The following is a 26,844-nucleotide window of genomic DNA, read 5'->3' as shown; positions in this document are numbered from 1 at the left end:
GGAGGCCACACCCCATCCTGCAGAGGCCACGCCCCGTCCTGCGGAGGCCACACCCCGTCCTGCGGAGGCCACACCCCGTCGTGCGGAGGCCACGTGGCCACACCTCCTACGGTGGCCTGACTGCGGTGCCTCTCTGACTTCCGGAAGCTGCTTGACAGCAAAGGTGGCAAGCGTGCTTTCGCCCACACTGTAGCAAAATCCTCCTGGAACACAAAGATGTTCCTCCCTCCCCACTAGAAGACACTGAATGTGAGGCAACGACAGAGCACGTTCGCTTCGCCCCCATTTCTGGGCCTCCGTGTCTCATTATAGTTCTTTCAGCAGCGCTTCATTCCTTGTACACATAAGAAAGGGCGCTTGGCCAGTGTTTGGCGTTTCTCGTTCAGTCGCTCTTAGCCGTTTGGCTCAAGGACTTGGACTTGCCCTGTCACGAACCGTCACTGCAGCGGAGCGCAGGAAGCGCCGGGACGCAACAGCGAGCGGGCAGGCCCGAGGCTGGGCGCGAGAAGCCGGAGGCTCGGCTCGGGGCCGCGCACTTCTCCTGTAATGAGGAAAATGACGCCGGCCACGCTAAGGACACTGGCTAAGCCTGCTCTGGGTAACTGCCGTCAGGCGTCGGTCTGTCGGTCTTGCATCACCAGGAGCCCGTGCTGGGCTCCCGACGGCACCGTGATGTCCCGGCACTGAGGTAAGTGCCGACGCCGGCCTCTGAGAGCCAAGCCCCGTGCCAGGGAAGGCCTTAAAGGACCTGAATGCGCCTCTCTCACTCTCACTGCTCGAAAGAAATTCATTTTATGCTAAAAAAATAAAATGGAGAAAGCAAACAAGGGTGCATTCAACTGAGGAAGCGTTTTCTTAGCTCATTTTAAGATAATCTCCTCCAACAACCCTTTCTCCAGTGGGAGAACCATGCAGGAAGACATTGGCCGTGTGCTCCGCTCTAGGAGCGTGAGACAGAACATAATGGAATGGCGATAAAACGAAAAGGAAAGGCCTTACAGCAGTCAGGACACGCCGACCAATTTTAAATTGAATTACACAGCCTGCTAATCTTTATGACGGGCTAAGACTTCCTTCACCATCACGCATCACGCTAAGCTTTGCAGTGTGTCCCCGCGAGCCACATCCCCCACGTAGGCTCGCAAGTCCCTGGTGAGACAGCTCCTCTGCGACCCCAGAGGCACTGTGCCCGCTGACTGGGAAGGCGGGCACAGCTCGGGAGGGCTGCTTTGTTACAGCTATTGTTGGCTGGTGTGGATCTGTACCTCACACCGCGCAGTCGGAGCAAAGCAGCCTCATGACAATGGATGGTTTCTTCATACCGCAAGCACACGCACATATTCTCCAAAAGAACAGTCAGGCATTCGTACATGGTACAGTGATTTTTTAAAAAAACTTCAGTACTGAGGAGTTTTGTTGGATTGTTCGGCTGGGGGCACAGAACACTGCACATTCTACGTCTCAGGAAGCGGTGACCCAGAACGTCCAACTGTCCAAGTCCGAGATGCGGTAGTAGCCCAGCTGCAACTCAGCTCATAAGTCTGCGGAGCCGCTCTGGATTCTGGGTTCCCCCCATTGCCTGGGGGATGCAGGAGGAGACTGAGGAGTGAAACACTTCCAGACCCCACCTGCCCAGCCCTGGGGACAGGAAATCACCAAGGATGGCAGTACATGTGCCACAAGTCTCCTGAGACCTCCTCCTCCAGTCACGGGGAAGGGCACCAGCACTGGCCCTGGCTGAATCCCTTCTAGAAGATTTGAGCTCAAAACATAAGCTTCCTTCTACCTCATTTGATGAAATCTCACCTTGGAATGCATTCTAGCTTATTTATAACCATCATGAAACCCACACCCATAAGCACTGACTTGTGAACCATAAAAGCACGCTTGCTATCAGAGTTGTATCTAAGACTTCCTATAAATCATTGCCCAGGCAAGGAAGGAGGTCATAGGCACGCTAAAATTGCAACTTTGAGAACTACCCAAAGAAACTACAGCACATCAGGAGCTTCAGAACGACCCAAGGCTCTGTTTGGGACCTTCCTTGTTTCTGCACACTCTTTTCACTGCAAGTCTGAGTCTCCAGTCCCTCTGAGACACACAGAGAGCTGCCCACGGTGCCTGGGCAGGGCCAGGCTCCAGGGTGCAGTGCCTGTGCTCCTGGCTATCCGACTCACTGCAGCGATGGCTCCTCCAAGCTGGCCTGTGCCTTCGCCAGAAGGACGTTCCAGCCCTGCCACCTAACACAGCGGTGTCTCACCACAAAGTTCTTAAATGTCTAAGGATTCTCTACACAGATTGCTTTGAAGCATCATTATATTTTTGCCAATTATAAATAAGTGAAAAATGGAAATGCAATACGTAGGATCAACCTGAAGTAACAATGAGAAGCTACGTGTGTGATTTACCCCAGAGGAGAGTGTTAATCCCTGATCTCTGTGTCCACATCCAGAGGACAAGAATGGGCGCCACCCCAGAGGGCTTGCCGAGGCACGCACACGACGGTGGCTCGAAATCAGAATGTGCTCTTCAGCGCTGCCGTTACCCGCGCGGCTTCCGGCTCCAGCTGACGGCCCAGATGGACCTGTAGTCCCGAACACAGTGGAGAAGAGGGCTAGGGACAGACCCGCAATTGGGCTTTCTGCTCATTTTTATAGGAGAATGATTAGTATATTATTAAATGTACTAGTGAAAAGACTCGATTTTTCAAGTCAGATGTAAGTCATGTTTAGGTTTTGCAGTTATGATACTTTCTGAACTCAGGCTTTGTAGGGAGAACAGATTTCTCAAATGATGAAAATTCAAAGTATCAGTGACGCTTGCTAACTCCTACAAAAACTCATGAATTACAGCCAGTTAACCAAGTGTGGGGGCGCACACCTAAAATCCCAGGCTTCTGAGAGGCGGGTACAGGGGGATCACAAATTCAAGCCTGGGCAACTTATCAACACCTTGTCTTAAAATAAAAATATAAGAATAGTCTAGGATGCAGCTCAGTGTAAAGGCTCTAGGTCCAACACCCAACCCTAGAAAAAAATCATAGCCAAGTAGTCTAGCATTCCTCCTCCCAGGACTATTTCCATTGTCAGCACCACCCCCATTACCACCACTTAAACTAGCAGTGTGTGCTTCTGGGCGGTTCTCAGTTCCAAATGCACCTGGTAAAGCAAAGTAATTGCGCAGGGCTTGCTGAGCACCGGATCGAACGGCTGCATAACATGACTGCAGTCAGAAAGTAAAGAAATTCCATTGTCGTCAGTTTATAAAAGAGGATTCAAAGGGCAGAGACGGTACGTCCTATAGTCAGACATCGCCTCAAAATAAAAAGGTTTGCCTACCAGCCTTCCCCCCGACAAAGGAGAACATCTCAGCATGGAGGGTCGGGGAGAGTCATATAAATGACAGGGAGGGAAGAAACAACACAGCGTAATCACACAACTACACTCTGCACTCAGGAGGAACCAATGCTGCTTCTCTTCTCCAGCTATCTGAAGAGAGTTCAAAAAGAAAAATCACTGGGGAAAAGTTTCACATGATTTCATAAGGAACACAGATTTCTCCCCAACATCATTGAAATATTGTAGACGATGATGCAGGCCACTGTTAGCTACTTCATTATTTAATCTGGATGTACTAAGTGCAGTCTTAAAACAAATTCCAGACGTGCAAAAACTAGGAAATACAATGTAACTAAAATGAAGAACTTTTATTTCCCTAGTGTAATTCTTTTCTGGAACATCATAAAAAAAACCTTCCCCCAACTTCCAAAATTAGTAGCATACATTTTTGATTAAGGGAACATATAAGTTCTTTACAATTACCTATGATTTAGAGGTTAGTACAAACGCTGAAGTCAAATGTATTAAATGGCCCTTGTTTCCAAAGACTATCTATGAAATGGCATGCAACCCAATATCGACATGAAAACGGCACATGACACAACACTGCAAGGTTACAAAGTGACAAAAACAAATGCTGGTGTAAGAACAAATAGATAACAAAAAAATGAAGACTAAAGCAAATTTTTACAATTCATTTGCATCAAATCAGAAGACCCAATGGAAGACAGAGGCAGACAGGTGCAGAGCGTGCTGGCTGCAGAAGCCCAGAAGGAAGGGGAGGCTGCCTGCCCTCACCGCCAGAGCCAGCGGGCCCTGCAGACGCCTCTACAGAAAAGCACCTTATGCAGAAGCAGCAGCCCTCAAAGGCATAACACAGTAGAAAAATGTGGAGATACTGTAAGTGAAAATGCAAAACTACCTCTGCTTCCCCAAGTAATAAGACAGAAGAAAATTTAAAACAGGAACGAACAGAACCAAAAGTAAGGATGGGCCGGTGTGCTCTGAATGGAACCCTCCCCGATAGGGTGAATATGGAAGCCCAGCCCACCCGCGCCTGCAGGAACCGTCTGGCGTGAGGATTCGAGGCTCCTCGCCACCAGCCCTGCAGCCAGTGCCACGCCAACCCGGGCCCCGCGTCTGCAGGGCGCCTGGCACACTGCTGCTGTGCCCGGGTTTTCTGGCTCAGCTCCTCAGCTGGGCAGGTCAGCTACACAACCAGCTTCACTAATTATTAAAAGAATGAAGCTGCCAGGACGCATCTTGGAGCCAAGAACACCTGAGGTAGCGCCCCACTGTAAATACATCCTCTGATCTTTGCCAGTGCAACCTAAAATATAGAAATGAAGCGAACCACATGGCTCCGTTCCAGCAGGTTCCTGTGTGCCCCCAAACAGCGTGGAACTGGGGGCTCAGAGCCCACCTCTTGGAGAGCCATGCCCCTGGGCGGGGCCGCACCCTCTGAATCCCAGCCTTTGTAGCTCCAGCTGGGAGGCAGTTCTTGTGCACCTGCTGGGCAGGTAAAAGCTAGCAAGTGTGTGTGCAGAATGCCACGAGCCAAGCTTCACACACACCACACACTACACACTGGCACACACACACATCACACACAGACACACCATACACACACAGGCACAGACACACCACACACTACACACTGACACACACACAGACACACCACACACTACACACTGACACGCACACAGACACACCACACACTACACAGACACACCACACACACACACCCCACACAGACATAGACACACCACACACTACACACTGACACACAGACACACCACACATATCACACACAGACACACCATACACACACAGGCACAGACACACCACACACTACACACTGACACACACACAGACACACCACACACTACACACAGACACACCACACACACACACCCCACACAGACATAGACACATCACACACTACACATTGACACACACTATAGACACACCCGTGCACACAGACACACCACACATGCAGACACCCCACACACACACACGCAGACACACCCCACACACAAGTAGAACGCAGGATAAAAGCACCGCAGGCAAACATTATCAAATGTGTGATCTGTACTACAGGGACATGGAGCTCACTGCATTATTTTTGATTTTTTGAAAATCTTCCAAGAACAAACATGAAAATGTGAGTTAAAAAGTCACTAGCCCATGAGGCCTGGACATCAGGAAGGGCCTGGGGAGAGATCCTGGGACTTCACCTTCACATACACACACACACACACACACACACACACCCCGCTGGTGGCCTGGCCACGTGGTGGAGCTGCCCTGAGGGGACAGTGCTGCCCCGTGTCCTGCAGTCTCTCATCCTCCTGCCAGGCCCCCCAGGGCGAGCCGCACCTCCACAAGCACGTGTCACCCTCATCCTGGTGGCCCTGCCCCTCCCCCTGCGCAGAATGCCACACTGACAGCAAGGTCAGTCAAGTTACTATAAGGGATTTTTAATGAAAACAATTATAAATTTAAAATAACTGTGTTTGAAGCATTTAACAGTCACTAGGGTCAAGTGATTACAGCAGTTACAAGCCCCGTGGGACATGTTCACACCAAAACAAAGTGAATAAATTACCTCGGCGGGCACGTGTAATCACTAAGTGACCGCAGGGGTCAGGCGGAGCGGAACCCTGAACACGTTCACGCAAAACCAATAATGAAAATTTATCAGTCAAAAGTGGGGAGGGGTCACCCGGAAATAGTGAGTGGACTGACAGACTGGAAGCTGGCTGGGCCGGGGACATGTTGCGCAGAGCCCAGGGGACAGCCGGGCCTGGATTCCAGGGAGGAATGTGCAGGCAGCCGGGGGGGGGGGTAGCGGGGGGGGCGGAGCCATCCGCAGGGCACCCGCAGGTTCAGAGCCACGGTGAAGGGCCACGGGGCGGCTGTGCACACAGGCAGACCTACAACAGAGCCTGGAAAAGCACTCCGATGTCTCCAGTGGACAGCAATGGCAGCAGAACCGCCACCTCTGCCATCCCCACGGCATGTAACATCGCCACAGTGCCCGCAGGCTTCGAAACCCCCCGACTGGTCATCACTCCTCCCTGACTCCGCGAGAGGTGGCCGAAGCTTGGGGAAGATGCACGCTAGTTCAGGGCGGCAGGTAAGGCGGAGGGGAAAGCCAGGCCCTTGCTCAGTTGTCACTCGCTAGAGGCTCCTCAGGAGTCACTCCGCACCTTGTACCCAGGGAGACAAGTGCGGGCAGCTTGAACGCAGGGCATGGGGAGGAGGACCAGGACCGGGCAGAAGGCCAACGCCAGCCCGAGAACACGGAAGAAGGGCAGCAAGACCAACAGGCAAGCTGCAAGACGAGAGAGGCCCTGAGTGCTCACTCTGCGGTCGTGCTGGGGGACAGGCGGGCTTCACTTCTAGTCATGGTCACCCATTCGCCCCTAAGTGTGCATTCTGAGAGCATCAGGGGTGCCCTGCTCTGACCAGGAGACGGGAAAATGTCAAAAGGAGAAAGCAAGAGAATTCAGGAGTGGAAGAGTGAAGCCATGCCCAGTGACTTTAGCTCCTGCCTATCTCTTTTGTTGGCTCCAAAGTGACCTCAAACTGTCCCCCATCTTTCTTGATCTCTACCCATATGTCCATTTATTATCTATCCATCCGTCTGTCCATCCATCCCTCATGCATCCATCACCCATCTAACCATCATCATCCCTCTGTCCATCCACCCACCATCCATCTGTTCATCCCTCATCCATCCATAATCCACCCATCCATTCATCCACCATCTATCTGTCCATGCATCCATCTATCCGCATCATCCATCCCTCATCTAGCCATCCATCATTCAGACACGGCTAATACTGTCTTCCCATATCCACTTTTCTAGGCCATTGTAAACATTAATGATCTCATATAGTCAGAGGCACTCTGGGTCCTTTGGAGGAAAGAGGTCCTACAAATTAGGGGCATTATAAATAATCTAATTTAAGAAAATGACTGCGCATAACACAGGGGATGATTCACAGGACCAAAGAGGACCTGGTCACCAGGGCTTCTCAAGTCATTACTGATTCCCTCTAGTGCAACAAAATCAGTCTTACTTATTTGAAATACTCAACTATTTGTTAGGATTCATTTCTCTCTCAAGCATTTTAAATTAAGTTTATATCAAAACTGAACTGTACAACAAAGTTAAATCTGTCCTTATTGACAAAATGTATGTATACCTACACATATGATTATGAAATGATTCCCTTTAGGACAAAAAGGGATTCTTCAGTGTAAAGAAGGGTGCATGACAGCATGAGTCAGCTGTTCTTGGATTCAGTGCGCACTCTTCCCTTATGCTGCTGGAGACAAACAGCCTGGGCTGTGTGCACTGTCCATACAAGAGAATGAACATATTGGGGGCCGACAGACACCTGCTGGAATTCAGAGTTATACACTAAGAAGAAAAAACATCTCTAAATGAACTACTTGAAACAAGAGAGGCTATAAAATAAATAGTAATTCTAAGTTGGTAACTAGGAAAATCAGATTATAAATCCACAATGGAGGAGGACACTCCAGGCTCTGTGTTTGGAAGAAGCCCTTCAGGGCCAAAGCTCTCCACCTGAAACCCGGCTTTCTAGGCTCTAGGAGCTTTGGCAAATCCTCCTCTGTGAACTGTTCCCTTCTTAGCACCTCCTCCTTCATCTCTTTGTTCCCTGTGACCCTTATGTGGTCACAGAGCTGTGAGACTCCACACGTCCCTGAGGCTGTCCGTGCCACAGTGTTTCTGAAGCCACCCTTTGGGAACTGCTGGTCCCTCACCAGCAAATAGTTGTCCTCCATGTTACCATGTTGGTTTACCCAGAATGGCACTTCTCGATCAGCTCAATCCCCTAATAATTTTTGATTGTTTAAAAAACAAAAGCCTTAATTAAATGTGCAGGCCATGACTAGAAAGCACTGAGAAGCATTTTAAGCCTGGCCTGGAAGTGCCCCTTGAGGACCTGGGAAGACCTCGCTGCGCTGGGGTTGGCAGGACCGGAGCTGGCGGGTGGGCAGGGTTCTCATGGAAAGGAAATGGTGAGGAAGGGAAGCGGGTCAGGACACAGAGTAGGAGCAGAAGGGTAACAGTGGGGAGAGGACGGCCACTCTGGGGCCTGGGTGGCCCCGGGGTTAATCAGAGGCTAGGACACAGGTATGTGTGTTCGGTCTGGGGTCCTGAGGAAGAGTACGGGGTCCAGTTTCCAATGACCTGGCCAAGGCCCATGTCGAGACTTTCCTCTGCTCCCTAGGCAGAGTTGGTCCCAGAGGCACAGGAGCTGCAAGGCCACTTTCCCTGAGACTCTGAGACTCGCTTCTCCCTTCGTCCCTCCATCTTCAGCCTTCAAAGGAGTTAGAGAGAAGCATCCACCAGGCAAGAAGAGGAATCGGGCATGCTGGAAAATCCACCACCCTGCTGCATTCCGTTTGCTCTCTGTACATACTGGGTATTCTTTATCCAATTTAAATCCCCTGACAACAATCCTTGGTATGGTAAGCATGAGGGTTTCTCCTTTTACAGATGAGTAACTGAAGAGTACAGAATCAACAGTGTTGAAGCCAGGACTTAATTATGGGCAGATTCAATCCGGCCTGCTTGCCTCCACCCTGCTACCTTGCTGCCCTTGATGCGTCAGCATGCACACATACACACAAACCACCCCACAGCACACACGCCGGGGTCAGCGGGACCTGTGTGAACGACAACATACAGCAGTGCTGTGGTTCAGACTGGAAAGGTCTCACAAAAGTCTCGTGTGTTCAGAGGTCGGCCATTTGTAGGGTGCCCGGATCAGGGAGATATACTCATGAGTGGAAACCCCTGATGAGTTCGCGGCGTGTTGTTGGGAGCTGGGGGCTGGTGGGCCAGGAGGGGGCATCTGATGAGAGATGCACCCAGCTCCCCGTCTCTTTCCTCCTCTCTCCACTCCCTGACGGCCACAGTGAGGGCAGCCACCCTGTGCCAGGTGCCCCACCTTGCTGCTCCTGCCTGGAAATCAGCGTACCATGGACTGACCCTCTGAGACTGTAGACAAAATAAACCTGTCCTTTAAGTTCCAGATGTTCAAGCGTACTAATGTAATTAGCAATCTCAATATTTTCCTGTCATAATTTACATCTTTTTATAATAATCAAGTCAAAGGAGACTCTTCAGTGACTTTGCTGGAAACTCTTGAGAGACAAGATTTGCTGACAAGGAGGAAAAAATAGGCGAAGCAAACTCTCAGCTACTACCAAGAGAAGCTGCACTCTTCATAGAGGGAAACTTGATAATACTTACTAACTGCATCTTTTTAAAAAATACACAGTTTGAAGAAACAGTTCTTTGAATAAAATTAACAATGTTTGCAAAGGGAGAAAAGGATGGTGTTCATTACAGCGGTGCCTATGATACTAAAAGAACAGAAATGCCTCAGGTGCCCAGTGACAGCGGTACCACAGCATGAATTACAGCAACCCGTGCAGCAGAGAGCACCGCGGCACAAGGCATGCGCTGGCTTTTTTCAGTTACAAGATTATATGACCAGATCTGTTAATTTTTAAAAAATGATCATTAAGTCCAGGTCTTTAGAAGTTTAAGATTTGCTGCTGAGTAGAAATGAAGGTAGAACATTTTCAAAAACATTGTACTACAAAGAGTGAGTACTTTGGAGATAAGATAAAAAAGGAATGTGTATATTTTCTACTCTGTGCTGGTCGTGTATCTGAATTTTTATAGTATACGTATATAGTTACAGTGAAAGCACTCTTGAGAGAAAGTACCTTATCATATTTATTAATGTGGAAAATAGTGCAGGATGTATTGTTAAGATTAAAAAAGACTCCAAAAGAGAACTGCTGCCTTTGAGAAGAGATATTTGTGTGCTTATCAACAAAAACCACCAAACACATTCCACTGAAGTGTTCAGCTCTGTCCATGAGCAATTCTGTTGTCTTCTTCTGACATGCCCCTTCTTCTAAGTCACCAGGAGCGGTCATGCCTTACACGTGCCCATTGCACAGGACGGCACGGCGGCGATCCTGAGAACCTTCAGCAGGCTTCCGAGACTGGCAGGTAACTGGTAGGATTCTCACCCTGACTAACTGTGTATGCAGATACCTGTGAACTAAGCAGCTGCACTGAAGGTGGCAATGTGTAGGGTCACGCCCGGAGTGCCTGCCATTCTGGTCTTCTAAATACGTACTGCTTGCCATGACAGACCAATTACTGCCAAACTGTTGCTCAAGTAAATGTTTGTTTTTTTAAAAAAGGGTAATAAATGAAAACAAGAGACTAGAAAAAAATGTCACAAGACTGTTCTGCTACAATACTGTATATGGTTAGATTTCTAAACTTCTCTATAAAAATATGTAACTGTTAATTCCTATTTTTTAATATTGTTTTATATTTTTAATTTTTTTCTTCATATTCTGTAGGGATTTAAAGCTTGGCATAACAATACTTCATGGAAAATACCTGTTCCATGCTATGCCTAAGATGTTTGATATTCAGCCAGATAGTGAAGTTAAGCTCAACTGCCTATGTTGTAGGGTAATAACAATAAGCTTCTCTTCTGGGGGGTTAACAGCCTAAGTTTGCAGACCAAACATTAGAGAAAAAGAAGGGCTGCAAGGACAGCCAACATTTTTTACCTTTCAATGTCAATGAAGACTCAGGATATCGGAGAACCTGTACTGTAATATCATGTAACTCAGTTGTGTCCCAAATTTTCTGATCAAGGAGATTATGGGGCCACAGAGGAAAGTGATCAATGAAGTAGAGTGTGCCTAAAGAGAGTCACATGGAGAGAAAACATTCTCTCAGGCTTTCACAGAGAGCAAATTGGTCAAGCAATGGCCATGACTCATCCACAAGGCTGACACTGACAAAGGATCTGCGAACTGTGGTACAGAGTTTCAGGGTAAATCCTGAGGGGATTTGACTGACCTTGTCAGATACAAAAGTTACATTTCTTGTTACATAGGTCTTGCTTTATCTTGGTCTTAACATTCCAACAGAACAGTACAAAAACGAGGTATAAAAAGTAAAGCCATATTAATATGCTGAGCTGTGGAAGGCTCAAGTCAACAACTTCTGACATTGTCAGTCCTATGGAAAACCCACTACTATTATGGACTGCTGGACTATATTGGATTATTTTGCTAAATGCATGCACCTATAATATATTAATGACAATGGAATGTCCTTCTCTAACAAAGCTAAACAAAAAAGGAGATACAAATGAACAACCATTTTGTATCCAAATACTCAAAATAGTTACAATAGATATATAGCTATATTCTCTTAATTCAGTGAATAGAAAGATTTGTTCTAATAGTGTTTGTGGATGGGATATCATGTCTGCATCTTGTACAATGAATAACTACTAAAATAATAATATACAATGTATTAAGTATTGAAACTGTCCTACTAATTGGTTTTGAAACTGTCTCATTGCCATTTGTTTCTCAATAAAATTATTTCTAAAAAAGAATAAAGTAAATTGCTGAGCCCTGATGGCTTTTCCTGAAATTCAGCTCTAAAACTTTGGGGCAAGAGAAGGCTCTCTGGGAGGCATAGTCTTCAGAAAGCAGGAAACCTGGTTTTTATGTGCATAATTGAGCCATTGGTTACAGTGACACTGTGTGACAACCGTACCAAGCTCAGTGCTGCTACACACACCAGCGAGCATGTCTTTTTTTTTTTTTTTTTTTTTTTTCCCCAGTACCAGGGATTGAACTCAGGACCATGCGCTTGCCAGGCAGGCACTACTCTACTGAGCCATCTCCCCGGCCAGTAAGCCTGCCTTGAGCTCCTTCTTGGAAGTGTCTTCACTCTGCCTTCTGGCCTCAAGAAACTGAAGCCTGGGCCTCGAAGCGGCAGTACAGAGCCACAATTAGCAGTTCGTGGCTGCGGTGGTGTGTTCAAGGGGACTTCTGACTGACTACATGGTTATGTGTAAATGTTCAGTTGAAAGAATGGACCACCCAAGTACCTCATCTTTATAATTATAATACAGGAAAGAAAATGCACCAAGGGGGCTGGGGAGATGGCTCAGTGGAATAAGCACTTCCCTAGCAAGTGCAAGTGCCTGAGTTCAATCCCCGGTTCCACCGAAAAAAAGAAAGAAAATGCACCAAAGACAGCCCCTGCCTGAGCGTTTCTACAGTGTGTATGATCACTCTACAAATTATTTGAGAATAAGAGGGGAAGGGAAGAGAAGAGAAGGGGAGGGAAGAGAGGGAAAGCGGAAAGCAGGCTGGGCGCTATGCAATCCATGCTACACGATGTTAAGGTCAGGACCGAAGAGTAAATGCTGGGCGCCTTGTGTCCCTCACTCACTGGGGTGCAATGACACTTTGCACTTGGGCAGGGACATCATTGACAGCTGGAAGGAGGAAAGCCCACAAGCAAACAGAGGTGGCCCGCACGCGCCAGGCATGCTCAGTGATGGTGGCGAAGGCTGACCTCACTGGGACAGTGGAGAGGCAGTCACATAGACGGTGAAGAGCCCCGGAGAGACGCTGGTAGGACAGCGGGCTGGAGAGAACCCAGTCGCACGCTCGCAGGAAAGTTGGGTTAGGACCCGGGGGTGCTCGGAATTCAATTAAAAGCACTAAAATTAAATATATTTTAGCCACAGGTGCTTTATAGCTAACCAGTTTATTTTTAAGCCAAATCTGTGATTGGAACGCGCTTGTGCCAGGACAGGCACAAGGGGGAAATCTCAGGTAGGGCGGCAGGGACTTGTTCAGCTCCAAAGCCTCTCTGTCACGCTTGACCTTGAATCTGTGCTAAAATGCTAGATGGGCGGTTGCATTTAAATGCTGTCCTACAATGTCAGAAGTTGTTGACTTCAGTCTTTTACAGATCAGCATATTAATATCGCTTTACTTTTTATACCTCATTTTTAAACTTTTCTGCTGGATGGTTAAGACCAAGATAAAACAAGGCCTATATAACAAGAACTGCAACTCCTGTATCTGACAAGGTCAGTCAAATCCCCTCAGGACTTACCCTGAAACCTTGTACCGCAGTTTGTAGATCCTTTGTCAGTGTCAGCCACGTGGATGAGTCACGGCCATTGCTTGACCAATTGCATCTTGTACTATGAATAACTACTACGAAGACAACAATATGCAATGTATTAATTATTGTAACTGTCCTACTAACCTGTTTTGAAACTGTCTCATTGCTATTTGTTTCTCAATAAAATTAATAAAAAAAATATGCCGTCCTACAAAAGGGCCTGGGCAGGGTTGCGTGTGCCTCCTTCCCGTAGTGCTGTAATTCCTGCCCACGGAAGGCTCAGGCTCCCAGGTTCTGAGTGAGTCCACTGGCCATGTGGTTTTACATAAGTATAGCTCACAGAGGCTAATCTTTATGATAAGAAAGAAGTCAGTAGCCCTGCTTCATAAATGACTGAGAGGACTGCACAAAATGATGCCTGTAACCGGGACAGCAGGGACCCAGCACCAGACAACACAGGCCTCGCCCTCTGCCCACACCCCGTCCAAGTGCTGGGCTCCAATGGGCTGCTCCTTAAGTCAAACACCAAAGCAATCCACCCTCTCTGGTGCCCTTATTTCCATCTCTGTCAAATCAGGATTCTATGACCTCCAAGTCCCCTCCAGTTCTAACACCCATCCAGTTGGTGCCAGGTGAGGGGTGGACACCCAGGTGTCCCCTCTTCTCTCCTGAACTCCTCCTCAGCGCCTGCATCTAGGAGCTACACCACCACTGTGGTCTCCCTCCACAGCACAGCTGGAAGTCGCCACAGGTCATGTGTCCTTCTGAGACTTTCCCACGAGACCACATCCCTGCTCACAACAGCCTTGGGGGCTGCAGGGTCTGTGTTAGGATGACACATACAGGGCTTGAGCTACTCAGGAAAGATTTGAAGCTGGGTCCCCCTGGGGCTGCCCACAGTGCCCTTCCCTCCTCCTGCCAGGCCTGCTCCTCTCACACATTACCCGGGGCCAGCAACCTCCTGTGTCACACCTGCCGGGCGACATGTGCACGTAAGGCCAGCACTCGGCATCTCAGCAGGAGCTCGAGATGGGATCCTCCAGCCCTGCAGTCAGGCAGAGGTGGACAGGAGGTGGACACAGCCTCCAAATCCGTGCAAGATTAGCACACGGCCACCAAGCTGCTCAGCAGCCGGGAGCTGCAACCTTTGCTTAGCTGAAGCCTAAAAGCTCCAAAACTCCCCAGTTCACTCAAGCCTGCTCTTAATATCACAGACTAGGGGGCTCAGGCTGGATGTCAAGCAGCCCAGGGACCCACTGAGCGGCCATCTAAGCCAGCAGACCGCTCTGCTTTCCTGTGCACTGGAGGAGCTAGGGGACAGCTCCCCAGTGGGACTCCAGGCTCCGTGTCCACAGAGTGGGAATCCCAGGTGCCTCTAGGGGTCGCTCTCGGGATGCAAGCCCAGCAGCTCATGGTAGGGACAAGGGACCACTGGTGGATTCCCATCAGCACAGTCCAGGTTAGACCTGAGGGAGACACCGGATCCCAGGTGCGCGCCTCAGGCCTGGCTAGCCCACGGGGCCTGCCCAGGGAGAGCCAAAGCCTGGCTCCATGTTGCCAAGTCATAACACCTGACGCTTGCAAATTCAAGGGGAGAGGGTCACGGGGCTCGTGTGTCAGCCTGCAGTTGTTGGCGGCTAGGTAGAAATGTGCACCAGAAGCCTAGAGTGGCAGGGAGGAGCGGGGAGGGGGAGCTCATCTGGCCGCCCCGCCCACAGGGGCCCCTTCTCAGGACCGGACCCCACCCAGCAGCACAGTAGTGACCAGCCCCTCAAGGTAGTCGCCTCCTGTCACCTTCCAAAAGCTCTGTCTGGAGCCCAGCAGGCCCTCAGGAGCATCTAGATTGGAACCATGACCAGGCCCATCAGGAGCTGTCCCCACACTGATCCGACCCAGTGCCACACTGCCAGGCCACCTGGTGTCTACTGCAGGGCACCATTTCTCTCAAGAGGCCCCTGGCTGCGCTGGAGGCTGACACAGCCCCTGGTCCTTCACCCTCTGGGCCTGGAGGGTTGCCAGGGCAACAGTGAGCTATTCCTGGCCTGCAATATGGGTTCTTCTCCTCTACCCACACCCCAAGGCTCTCTTTGGTCTCACTGTGCACCCCACGCTGCGACTTCTTCCTCCAGCCTTACAAGATCAGAGCAGAGAGGGCCACAGGAGGAACTGACTGCAGCCGGGCCCTGGCGCTTTATCTCCTTATCGCTTTAATTCCTTCGTTACGGCACATTTCCATTTATGGAGTACTTTTCCTTATAAAAATCTCCCAGTGTTTACCTCTATGACCAAACAATTCCTCTGACCTCTTCTTGTTTCTACTCTTTAAAGATCTGTTGATGGTTCACTTACCACCTTCCCCATTCAATTATTAATGGCCCACAAACACTCACCAACAGCAATCACTTACTGATTAATCTGCACAGCAATCCAGAAAGACAGGCAGTATTAATCCTTTGTTCTGCAGAGGGAAAGCTGGGTGGGAAAAGCTGAACTCAGCCATGGAGCCCAGGCTAAAGGACTTGGCCCCTAGGACCTCACTGGCCCTAGATGTCTACAGTGCTCAGCCAGGTCAGAGCTGGGGACCCAGTACCATCCCAGCAACTGGGCCATAACTGTGCTGAAACCCGCTTGTCCTGGAGTGGCGAGAAATGTGAAGATTCACCCCAAACTCAAAGAGTTCATAGACAGTAGCAGCTAAATAAAATGGGATCATACATGAGCACAAATGTTACGGAGGCAAAAAGAAAGAAATAAAAGGAAAAGGTAGGGGTTACCATGGGAGACAGAGTCACTTCACTTAAATGTCTCTCAGTGCCTGTCTGTATGGCAAAGTTGCCAGGCTAGGGAATATTTAAATATCTCAAAGACTGACTACCTACTAAAAGAACACAAACTGAAACAGCACTGACACCCCAGGCCACCGAGATCTGGTGAGCTCCACACTGCTGAAGGTCACATGGTGACCCTGGAAGACAGGTGCCCACAGTGACCAGGGCAATGAAGAGCCCCAAGTCCTCATGCTCAGGAATGTAAGTCGTACCTCCTGTGTCTGCACAGCCCAAAGGACACAGAGAGATGCATTGCAGGGCCAGCAGCCAGCAGAAAGACTAACAGCAGCTTACCGGTTTGCTTTAGAAATGGTCTTGCTAAACTCAGGAGTACAATGACACAAATGGCACGCTGCTATTAAAAAGGACAAATGTAGAAGCTGGGGAGAAACACTCACCTCAGCAATGGTATCAAATGCAAAGAGACACAGGTACAAACGGTGTGCACCCTGCTGCCAGCTGCCTATGAGCCGGCAGTTGTGCAAATCCCATGAGAACGCCTAAATTCTGTTAGGAGACATACTGTTTATTTCTAAGACATTCTGCCCAGCGTAATGAATAGCAGCTTCCCATTAACACACACATTTTGTCATTTAATCCACAATTTAACACTTTCTCAAACCCTGCTTCAGGTTGATGGAAAAGAAATTCTTACAGTTTCGGCCTGTCTCCTGAGTACTTTTTATTGGCTACCGTAGTACTCGTTGCCTTTTTCTCCTAGAGTAGTTTCTTCTCTTTACTGTGCAGCCCTTCAGTGTCTTTAGGGTTCTGAGTTCTCAGAATGCCTGTACAGCTTTCCTTTCTCCAAGAGAGGGGGACTGTTTAAGCACGATGCCTCCATTCATTCTCTCTTTCACCTTCAGCGCAGTTCTGGGTTGGACCCCCGGGTGGTAGGGAAGACAGCTCAGACACTTGCACATACTGTCCTCACCCTGGGACTGACTTCTACGGTGGGCCTGGCACGACGAACCCCAGCACTGCGCGGCAAGGCCAACATTTGCCAAATGCCTGACCTGGACCCAGTATTTTGTAGATCCCCAAACTGCGGGCTCTTCTCAAACACACGGGGCGGTTCCACACTGCACCTCTTTGGAGTCTTACAGCAGGGCGCCTGGGCTTTTCAGTGTGTTTTGAGGTTTCCTCTGTGGCCCTGACAAAGCTTGTGCCCAAGCCCCCTGTGCTGAGGAACCTTGCTTCACAGGAGGAAGTGAAATGCTTGCATTTCACAGAAATACTCTCTTATGACTAGGTCATTTGTACGTCTTTGATCATACTATCTCAGAAATATTGCAGAGCCAATGAATTAAAAATACAATTTCAGGTCTTGTGTGTGCCAGTGAATGCCCTCATTAGAGCATGAGTTAGACAAGATCGCTTTCAAAGCTTCCAGTCCCTCTGCCCAGAACCACCACGGCCAGCACTAAAAGGATGCACAGTAAAATTAAATATCTAAAAATTCATCTTTAATTAACAGAACTGAATTAAAGCTAGACACTGCCGCATATCATAGGAGACATGGCCGAGCTGGCTTCCAGGGGCTTTAATTCAATTAGGATGCAGTGAGTGACACTCGGACAGGAAAGGTTAATTGGGGCGGCCAGAACGCAATCATTCCTTACCTAACCAGTCATTAAACTTCTTAACCTCTGAGGGCAGTCCCAGCTCGGTGAAATCGCCTGTGTGGAGAAGGATGTCCCCGTAAGGCATCTGGATACCATCTGTTCTGGAGTGTGTGTCTGAGATGCAGACAAATCGCGTGTGGCCCGCTGGTTTTGGAGTGTCATATGGGATGGGGTCGACCCTGAAGTAGACATAACAGATCCCATAACAATTAAACACGTCAGAACCCTCGAAATTGTCATCGCACATACATATCGACTGTTAGCTGTGACCATACCCAAACCAAATGGGGCAAGGTAAGAGGGTCCCTGTGCAGCAAGGGGTGTGTTGGGGCACTGGGTCATGCAGCATTCCTCAGGCACAACCCCACCAGACAAATTCAAAGCATCTCACTTACCTGGTAGGAAAATTTAAAAAAATTAACACCATACATAGGATCAGAAATAACCCGGGAAACTGATCAGAGTGATTAAGATGCAGTTTAGGGATACTGAACCCCAGCTCAGGATGCAAAATGAGGCTGTTTTTCTCTCATCACGCTTCAACTGACCCCACTACCCATTAGGAAAGAGACAACTAATTTATTCCTTCTTAAACATGCATAACTCAAGCAACGAGCTCATCTCAGGCAGCCCTCCATGCGCGCTGTCAAGCGGCGCCCAAGCAGCAACCCCCTCCCCACCTAGCTCCTGGGTCTTGTGTCTGCAAGGAGAGTCACAAATCAAACTGTGGGGAAGGCAAGCGATACCGCCGATCAGCAGAACTCTTCAGCAAGAAAGCTGGGCGCTGAAAGGCCTTGGCCAGGCCACCCATCCCCGCCACGAGGCTCCTGCCATCCTGGATTCCTCCGGGTTGCTGGAAACACTCCACAGCCCGGGGTGAAGCCTCCACTGAGCAGGAGCAGAGCGCATGCTAATGTGTATGTATAGGCCAACACGTACATGAATATATGTATGGTTTTAGGGACCTAAGCACTGTGAAATTACACCAGGGCATAAGAATCACAAGGCAAAGTGATCAACCCGAAGCTGAGGAAAATGAAACAGAACATTCTCATTTAATTGACTGTAACAAAGTGTGCTAAATAAACTTGGGAGAGAAATGCAAATCTGACTCCTGGAGCATACAGTTTTAATTATTTAAGAGGTTTGTGGCGGTGTTAAGGATGCTTTAACTATATTAACTCTCCGCTGACAGCTTCCTTTAATTTCTCTGTAGGAATGCGTGCTTATTTTTGGATTATGGGTGAAAAGAAGCAGTTATAAATGCAAAGAGAAGGTCACAAGAGAAGCAAATATGCAATGCAAAGATTAGAGTGTAAGACATTAAATAAAGAACTATATTTCACATCACAAGCCCACGCTTGAGAATTAGCATGCAGCCAGCAGCCACAAAACATCCGTGCAAGACCCAGGTCCTCTACAGGTTTGTTTAGTCCTTGCTCTTTTGAAAGAAACAATCTGGTTTAAGGACGACAATTGCAGTGAGAAATGAAGACATTGTGGCGTTACGTGGACAGACTCAAATTTCCTTAATCATGAACCTTTCGCCTGTTATCTTTGTAAGAAAGGAAGCCAAGGCAGGAAGGAGGACGGCAACAAAGAAGACGGGAGAAAGGAGCAGAGGGAAGAAGAGGGAATCGTGAAGCGGAGCAGTGGGTCTGACGGGAAGCCAGACAGGCAAGTTGAGCTTCTGCACAAGGGAGCGGTGGGTCTTCCCAGTGAAGGTTAGAAATGAGTACACCGGGGTGGTGCAGGAAGCCCGTGGCGCCCCCAAGCTCTCGCGGCAGCCTGAACGCCTGCCCGACGACAGCCTGCACTGCTGGTCTGTGACTGTGAGGGTCCTCCTCACCACCACTGAGACTTGATACAACCTGCGTCACCCGTGTGCCCAGGGCAGGCTTCCCGGATGGAAGTCTGCTCCCTGAGCAGCTGCCTCTGTCACCTGGGAAAGCGATGGAGCACGCCTGCCCCGACACTGGGATAGTCACCATCCTGGGCCTCCCTGCATTTACGCTCCACCCGCCAATGTCTGATGGGAAATTTAACAAATCAAGTGCTGGACCAGAGAAGCTGTGAAGAGGCTCGGTGTGGGGTGCGCATGTCTGTGTGTGTGTGCATGTGCGTGTGTGCGTGTACGTGTGTGCGTGTGTGTCTGTGTGTGTTTCCCAGCTTTCATGCTCATGGGAATGTGTGAATCATGTCACCCTTACTTGTTCTGTAAGTCACAGGCATGACTACCGCATCAGAATCTTTGGAGTCCACTCCGATTTACCAGAGGAAGCTCACAGCCGCTGTTCTCTACACTTGAGGTGGAAAGCAGCAGAGAAACCACCCCAGCCAGATCTGTGCCTCGGCCCACACCACAGCAGCCGATCCTGCCGGGCACAGAACTTGTCCCATGGAAACCTCCGGAGAAGAGGCAGCTCCAGTTTGTGAGTCACTTCAACCTCCTCTCCCAGCCTCAGGGCACCGCGGGCCCATCCAGCAGAGGGAACAGCTCACAAAATTCAAGCAACGTAAAGGCAGAGAGAAATGGGAAACGCTTGCCAGCTGTGAGCTAGCAGGAAGGTGAGGTCCAGGCCAACAACGGGATCAGCCAGCATGGAGGACCGGTGTGGAGGACTGGTGTGGAGGACCGGCGCCGCTCCCCAGTACCCAGGCAACAGTGCAGAGCTGGAAGAAGGCTTCTGAAACAGCCTGGGGCAGGTAAGAGCAGGACACAGAAGCAGGGAGCAAGAAAATGCAAATTCAAGGTGTCCCCAGGTCCCCTGACCCTGGCCGTGCGCTGGTCGAAGCAAGGAGTGGCTGTGGAAGACAGTGAGGTGCAGGGTGTGAGACAGTGGCACCCTCACCCTGGATCCCAGGGAGGAAGACCCTGCCAGTGACAGCAGAGACACCCTAGGGAATCCCACCTGCCCCAAACAGGCCCTTGATGTGTACTATGGAATGGCAGCTCACAGCAGCAGACACCTGTCACTGCCGGACACCAGCATGGAGACCCCACCTACTCCCAGAAGATCACCTTCCCCTGGCACAGCCCTGAGGGCCACCATCCTCCTTGGCTGATAACCTCCCTGCTCACCATGTGCTGCTGCCTTCCCAAATGGCCTGACACTGGCCCCACTGTGACATCGCCCCAAGGTACTGCGTCAAATATTGTCCTAGTAGCCACCTCACCACGACAGCCTAAGCCCCAGAGGCAGCGTGCAGTACCAGCGGACACCTGCACACAGGCCACAGCGCACGCAGGGGACGGTAAGACATCATGGGAATAGGCGAAGGAAATGGCCCAAGATCCCTGAGCAGGACAAACCTCACAGGCTGTCTGGTGCAGCACAGAGACTGGCGCTGCGTCCCTTCTACCCCTCCTGCTTGGAGGACACTCATGTTCACTCCAGGGTCACAGAGTAGGGAGACCCCAAGCCTTTCCCTGCCCCAGCACACACACTGGGTGTGGATCACTCTGCTGCGAAGCTTGCGTTTCAGATACCGGACCTCAGAGAAACCTGAGCCTCACCAGAGCCACACTGGAGACCGGGAGTGACAGCCAGGGACACTGATGAGGCCTTGGCTCTGGGCAAAGCTTTATGTCCTTTGAGCTTCAGTCTTGTTAAATGGGAGCAGCAAGGCCCAGCTTGCGGTGTAGCTTAGAGGAGCAGAGCAACACAGGGTGAAGCGTGTGCAAGCTGGGCCGCCTGGCTGGCTCTGCGTCTCACCTGGCACTGACCACAGTGCGACATCAAGAATTGCTTTGGCCCTGGTGCCTCGGCTCTTCATCAGGCAAGCGGACAGGAAAACAGTGCGCATCTCCTGAGGCCGTCCTGAGGGCAAACGAGGATAATGAGCTCATAGCATTGAAGACCGTGTGAGTACTGTGTTTTACTGTCTGCTAAAATAATTGTACTGCTAGTAGAAGTAGTAGTGGCTGGAGGCGTGTCTCAGTGGCACGGTGCCTACCCAGCGTGCACCACGCCCTGGGGTCAACCCCAGCCTGTGGCCGGAAGAGCAGTGGTAGAGGCAGTCGGCCATGCCATGAGGAGCAGCTCACAGGTGCGGCACCCAGCATAGTGCGGAGCACCCGGCCAGGCTCTCAGCGCGTGTCCTTCCTCCCTGTCGTGCCGCCTTGAGTCTAGATCTGCGTTCTGCAGTAACGAGAGGGAAAAGTCCTGTCCCTTCTCCCTGTCCGTCCTCCAAGCATCTGGAAATCGGGTCCAATCCCCGAAGCCTGCTCCACCTAGCTGAGTAGTCAGCGCACCTACGCTGTCCTTGGGGGACGGGGTCTCTGGGGCCCCTTGAGTCCTTCCTCCTGGACGCAAGCCCATTGGTGTCTCCACTCTCAGGGTCAGAACTCAAGGTCTGTGTGCATCCTTGGACCAATGAACCAGGCCGTCAGAGAAAAACGCTAATGCAGGCCGCCGGGAGGCAACGCGGGGACTCTCCCTAGAGGAGGCCCAATCTTCTCAGAGTTATTTTCCAATTAACTTTCTGAGTTTTACGCCAAGCCACAAATCCCGCTCTTGAAGCTTTATCATCACATGCATAGATAGCTCATGGCGTAGGCAAATAAGCCAGCCACTTGCCTTTGTGCCGTCCACACCTTGGTGCTTTCCACCCACGAGGAAAACGGCAGCGTTCCTGCTCCCACCACGGACTCCTCCTCGGCCGTATCTCTTATTATTTCCTCTAACACACTCACGCAGTGCTGCAAAGCTCACCCGTAGGTCTCCAGGAAGGCCTTTACCGGGGTCTTGCTGAAGCAGATTCCTCCTCAAGCCAAGCGCTCAGAAAGCTCTCGCGCACGCCGTTAGCCCAGGACGCCGAGTGAGCGCAGAGCGCCGCCCTCGCCGAGCACTCCGGCAGGATTCAGGGCAGTTAGCGGCTCCCGCGCGACTTTCACGCCCTGATGTCTGTGGCAGTGCAGTCCACTGACTTTGTGAAAGTCTTCCAGTGTGACATGGAAGCTTTCACGCTTGTGCAGGAGATGCAGGTAGCACGAAAGCTAATGCTGCCTTCGCGATGCTACACTTTCCGAAGTACGTGCGCTGCGCGGTCAGTGCAGACGCAAAAGCTGCAGATCAGTCGATAAGTTAGTGAAATCCTGGGCTGGGGCAAACAGCGTCCCAGCGTTCGCCCAGCGTCCCAGCCTGGGCCTCCAGAAGCCTGTGCTTGGCTTCTCCAAGAATCGCCTCCGGACCTCCGCCCTGCTCCTGTGCACGATTGTTTCATGTTTGCGACATGCCCCACGATTTCTGCACCAAGTTCATCACTGCAGTCATGAATTGGACAGACTGCTTTATTTTTCAACCACACGTTACAGGAGGAATTATTAATACTTTAGTCTAAGGGTTTTCTATTCAGAATCATCATACCTAACACCAAATTCCAGGCCCCGGAAAACACTGGCCAGGTTTTCAGTGACTCACTGTGCCAGAGAGAACTGGAGTCAGAACTAGACCTCAGGTTCCCTAACTTCCAACCCAACTCTCCCCCCACCCACTTAATTTTAGAACCTAAATAATACCAGCAATGGGAGAACACACATGATTTCAGCAACTACGAAGCACCACCCAGCTGATACCCTCAACTGGCGGCTGCCAGCATCTCCAGGGCTTCCTCACAACCCTCAGAATTGTCTGTCACAGCAGTCAAGTTTTACTGCTCCCCGGCGTGGTCCCCCATCTCTCACGTAAATACCTAGTCAAATGGAGTCTTCTAAAACATATAGAGGGAGTCAGCAGTGTAAAGGTTTGAATTTTAAAATAGTAGTAAAGACATAAGCGTCCCTCTTTCTTAGAGATGTTAACTCACAAGTGTAAACTGTGTTTCCAAATGCAGGTCTCCAAACGGGAATACAGTTAACTCATCCATCAGCCTCACAAAATACGCAAGACCGTGATGTACAGACGCTGGTGTGCACTTTCTCCAGGAGTCGCCGGTCAGCACTCCCACACTGGACAAGTCCTGTCCCTTCTAGTCTTCAGTTCCCAAAGGTGAAGAGCATTGCGACTGGGGATGCCCAGGTTCCATGCAGCCATTGTGCACCGTGCAAGACTGCAGAAACAATGGGGTCTCTGCTGCTCCTGGAGACATGCTCTTTCTCTTCGAAATTTTACTGTCTGCTTGCTTAGATAATGCAAAGGTAAGTGCAGCCTAGGTCCTTCCACACGTCAACAGAGTCAGGGTGCCCCAGATAAAGAAATGGACTGCAATTTGCATCTGGAGACCATTCTGAGGTTGCCTATTGCTGAGGGGAACAAAGAACCCAAAATTCCAGGAGCTGCACAAAATCAAACCATAAGGACGTGGGATTTCACCCAGGTGCTCCACATGGACTCTTCATTTGCCTCTGTCAGGAGGAGATACAATCCCCTCGCTGGCCAGGGCACCCAGGGTGGCCACTGTGCTGAGACGCAGCGAGCACGGCAGGACTGCCGTGTGAATCCTGGGGCACTCCGCCCCTCGCAGCTGAGCTGCTAGAGCGACACTGTTTCACCACCAGCTAACTGCAGCCAGCAAAGCCCGCTGCCTGGCATGTGTGCTTCCTCTATTTTTTCCAAGTACAAAAGTATAGAGCCGATATCCAATGAATATTAAGTGGTAGCAATTTAATTCTTGGAGCGCCATGTGCAACAGGAATTCAGGTTCCTGCCACTGCTGCCAGGGGAGGTGTCTTCCAGCTAGTGACTGCCGGCCCCTGGGCTCCCTCGCATGGCATGTCACTGGGCTACAAACAGCACAGGGAGATGCACCACTGTGCAAGGTTACATGTTTCTCTCTCTTCTAAGGTGACAACTATGCTAGCCACTTAAAATTGTCATAATAGCCTTACATCTGAGGCGATAAGGCATGTAGCATTCTTCTGGACACATGGTTGGTCAGGAATCAGCCATCAACCATTTCTTAGCACCTACCTGGGTGTCAGGTGTCACGCCAGGTGAGGGGAGGTAAAGAGGCAGCCGGGAGACTCCTTGGGGTACTGAGATGATCTGTGAACAACCTGCGCAAATCCTTAAGGCAGGATTGGTGAGCAAGTACACACTACTGCCCTAGCACGCGGTGAGCACCTTTTGGGGCCATCAGCTGTGCTGCACACTAGGGCTTCGGAAATGAGTGAGTCTGAGGTGGTCTGAACAACAGGGACCGTGGTATAGTCAAGGTCATGTGAGTCACTGTGGGACACAGGGGAAAAATACACAGCACTGCTTATGGCCTCGGAAGGCATTGTGAGTTTGATCTGAAATGTCCCCAGAAGTCTCCCAAGTCCAGAAGCTGAGGGGATCACGCAGCTGACCTACTCAGGCTAGCACGTCCATCTCCAGGGTCGCCAGGCCCTGCACACTGCACGAGACATGCTCGCTTTCATTTCTCCCTCCAGCCCTCAGCTCCACTCTCTCCCCATTTCACACATGCAGAGACAGCGATCAGATGGGACCCCAGGGCCAGGCAGAGGTGGTGGGCGCTGCTGTGTGGGGCTGCTTCACAGCCACTTTCACCTTCAGGAGACACTGCAAGCCACCAAGGTCAGAGCTGCTTCTGTCCTACAGTGGAGCACAGAGCTTTTCCACCAGTAATTTCAACTTCAAGAATAAAATACAGATCCTTTCCACCATGTCCAGATCACTTGGTAGCATGAGCCCTCTCAGGCATCAAAGTCACAGGGGGATGAGAAGGCCAGTCATGAAGAGCCCAGCTACACCAGATTCAACAAGATTTGCTTACATATTAAAACTGCAAACACTAAGCCACGGTGCGTCTTTTCATGCCTTCCAACCAAGCAAGGCTAGGCTCCCAGGTAGCTGTTAGGGCTTTGCTGTGTACTTAACCACTCTCACCAGAAATGCCCTGGCTTCACTTCTGCATGACCAATGAGCTTCCTTTGACACGTGGCCTTTTCTCTAGGGTTTTAGTGGTCTGTGTTGTTTCTTCCAACTTTGAGTAGAGTTGATCAGAATCACTTTCGCAGAGTGGGTCAAGCTGGGGGCAAACCATTTTTACCAAACATGCCCATCATTTTAAGTATATCTCAAGACAAATGTGTGGGAGGATTTCTAAGATCACTTAACATGGTTCCAACATTTAATGATCTTTCAAAATCAATACAATAATTTTTAGGCTTACTAGTTGTTTCTCTGGAGACCATTTTATGATGATAAAGGACTGCTTCACGCTATAACTCTATCCCCTGTTGAAGGGACCCACTAATTCACCATAACAATTATGTGGATCCCACACAAGTTCCCACTGTAGAAGAAAACACTGCTGTCCCAGAGTATTTCACAGCTGATACTGCCCATGAGTATCACAGGGTTGGTACACTCAGTCACAGACAGGACAGCTGGCAAGTGTGGGGCTAAGAAGAAAATCAAATCAAGGTCTGACTGCGAAGTTTTATATCTGACAATAACAAGGAGAAAAACTATGGACTGCATTGCTGTACACTCTAGCTAGCTCTGGCCAAACTCTGTCCATGATTCCCTTTCCAGTGACACTGGCATACTCCACCAACAGGTATGACCGGTTATGTCTCCTCCTCATTACTGGATCTCAGAGAGCTAGAGTCTCCTGCAAGTAGCTCTGTCCAAGAAGGACACTGAAAGGGCCAAGAAGAACGCTACTCCTGAGAACCTCCAGAAGACCTGAGGCTCTTCCTCAGGAAGCGAGACTCCAGCAGTGCTTAGTGTACAGATGAGCAGTCATGGATGTCCCTGATTCACCACGGCTTACACGAGTGCCCAGATTGAGCATCCATTTTTAAATAGATTCATTATGCAAGTCGTCATGCTGAGGCTGTGGCCCTCTGGCTCTCCGTAGTCTACCTGACCTCCTCTTTCCATACTTGCCCTCGCAGGGTCTGACTTGAGACTCTTGTGTGAGTTGTTCGCCAAAACCTAATGGTTACTTTCTCCTGTGGAACAGGCAGCTCTAGTCACTAACTTTTTTCCATTGTCTTCTGATAGGTTTTTCTCTTCAGTCCAGCCAGTGAGTCACCACGCCCCACAGCCACTGGAGAACACACACTTCCCAGTAGG

The 26,844-nt window shown here is 50.0% G+C and overlaps 1 protein-coding gene across 8 annotated transcripts in view; it reads right to left on the bottom strand.

Annotated features, from left to right (window-relative positions):
* Mpped2 (metallophosphoesterase domain containing 2) overlaps positions 1-26,844 on the bottom strand; it is a 162,799-nt gene that overhangs the window by 99,359 nt on the left and 36,596 nt on the right. For 6 of the 8 annotated variants that reach the window (XM_023704244.1, XM_023704245.1, XM_004644107.2 and 3 more), the window contains exon 3: positions 17,813-17,994. The exons of 1 other annotated variant lie outside the window; for it this stretch is intronic. In XM_023704244.1, the coding sequence (XP_023560012.1) occupies positions 17,813-17,994 (182 nt within the window). Of the gene's footprint in view, positions 1-17,812; positions 17,995-21,531; positions 21,637-26,844 lie in introns of all 8 variants that reach the window. One more of the 8 variants, XM_023704246.1, reaches the window with a different exon arrangement.

The sequence above is a fragment of the Octodon degus genome, unplaced genomic scaffold (assembly GCF_000260255.1).
Source record: "Octodon degus isolate 3935 unplaced genomic scaffold, OctDeg1.0 scaffold00193, whole genome shotgun sequence".
Taxonomy (NCBI): domain Eukaryota; kingdom Metazoa; phylum Chordata; class Mammalia; order Rodentia; family Octodontidae; genus Octodon; species Octodon degus.
This window is presented reverse-complemented; position numbering and strand designations above follow the sequence as displayed.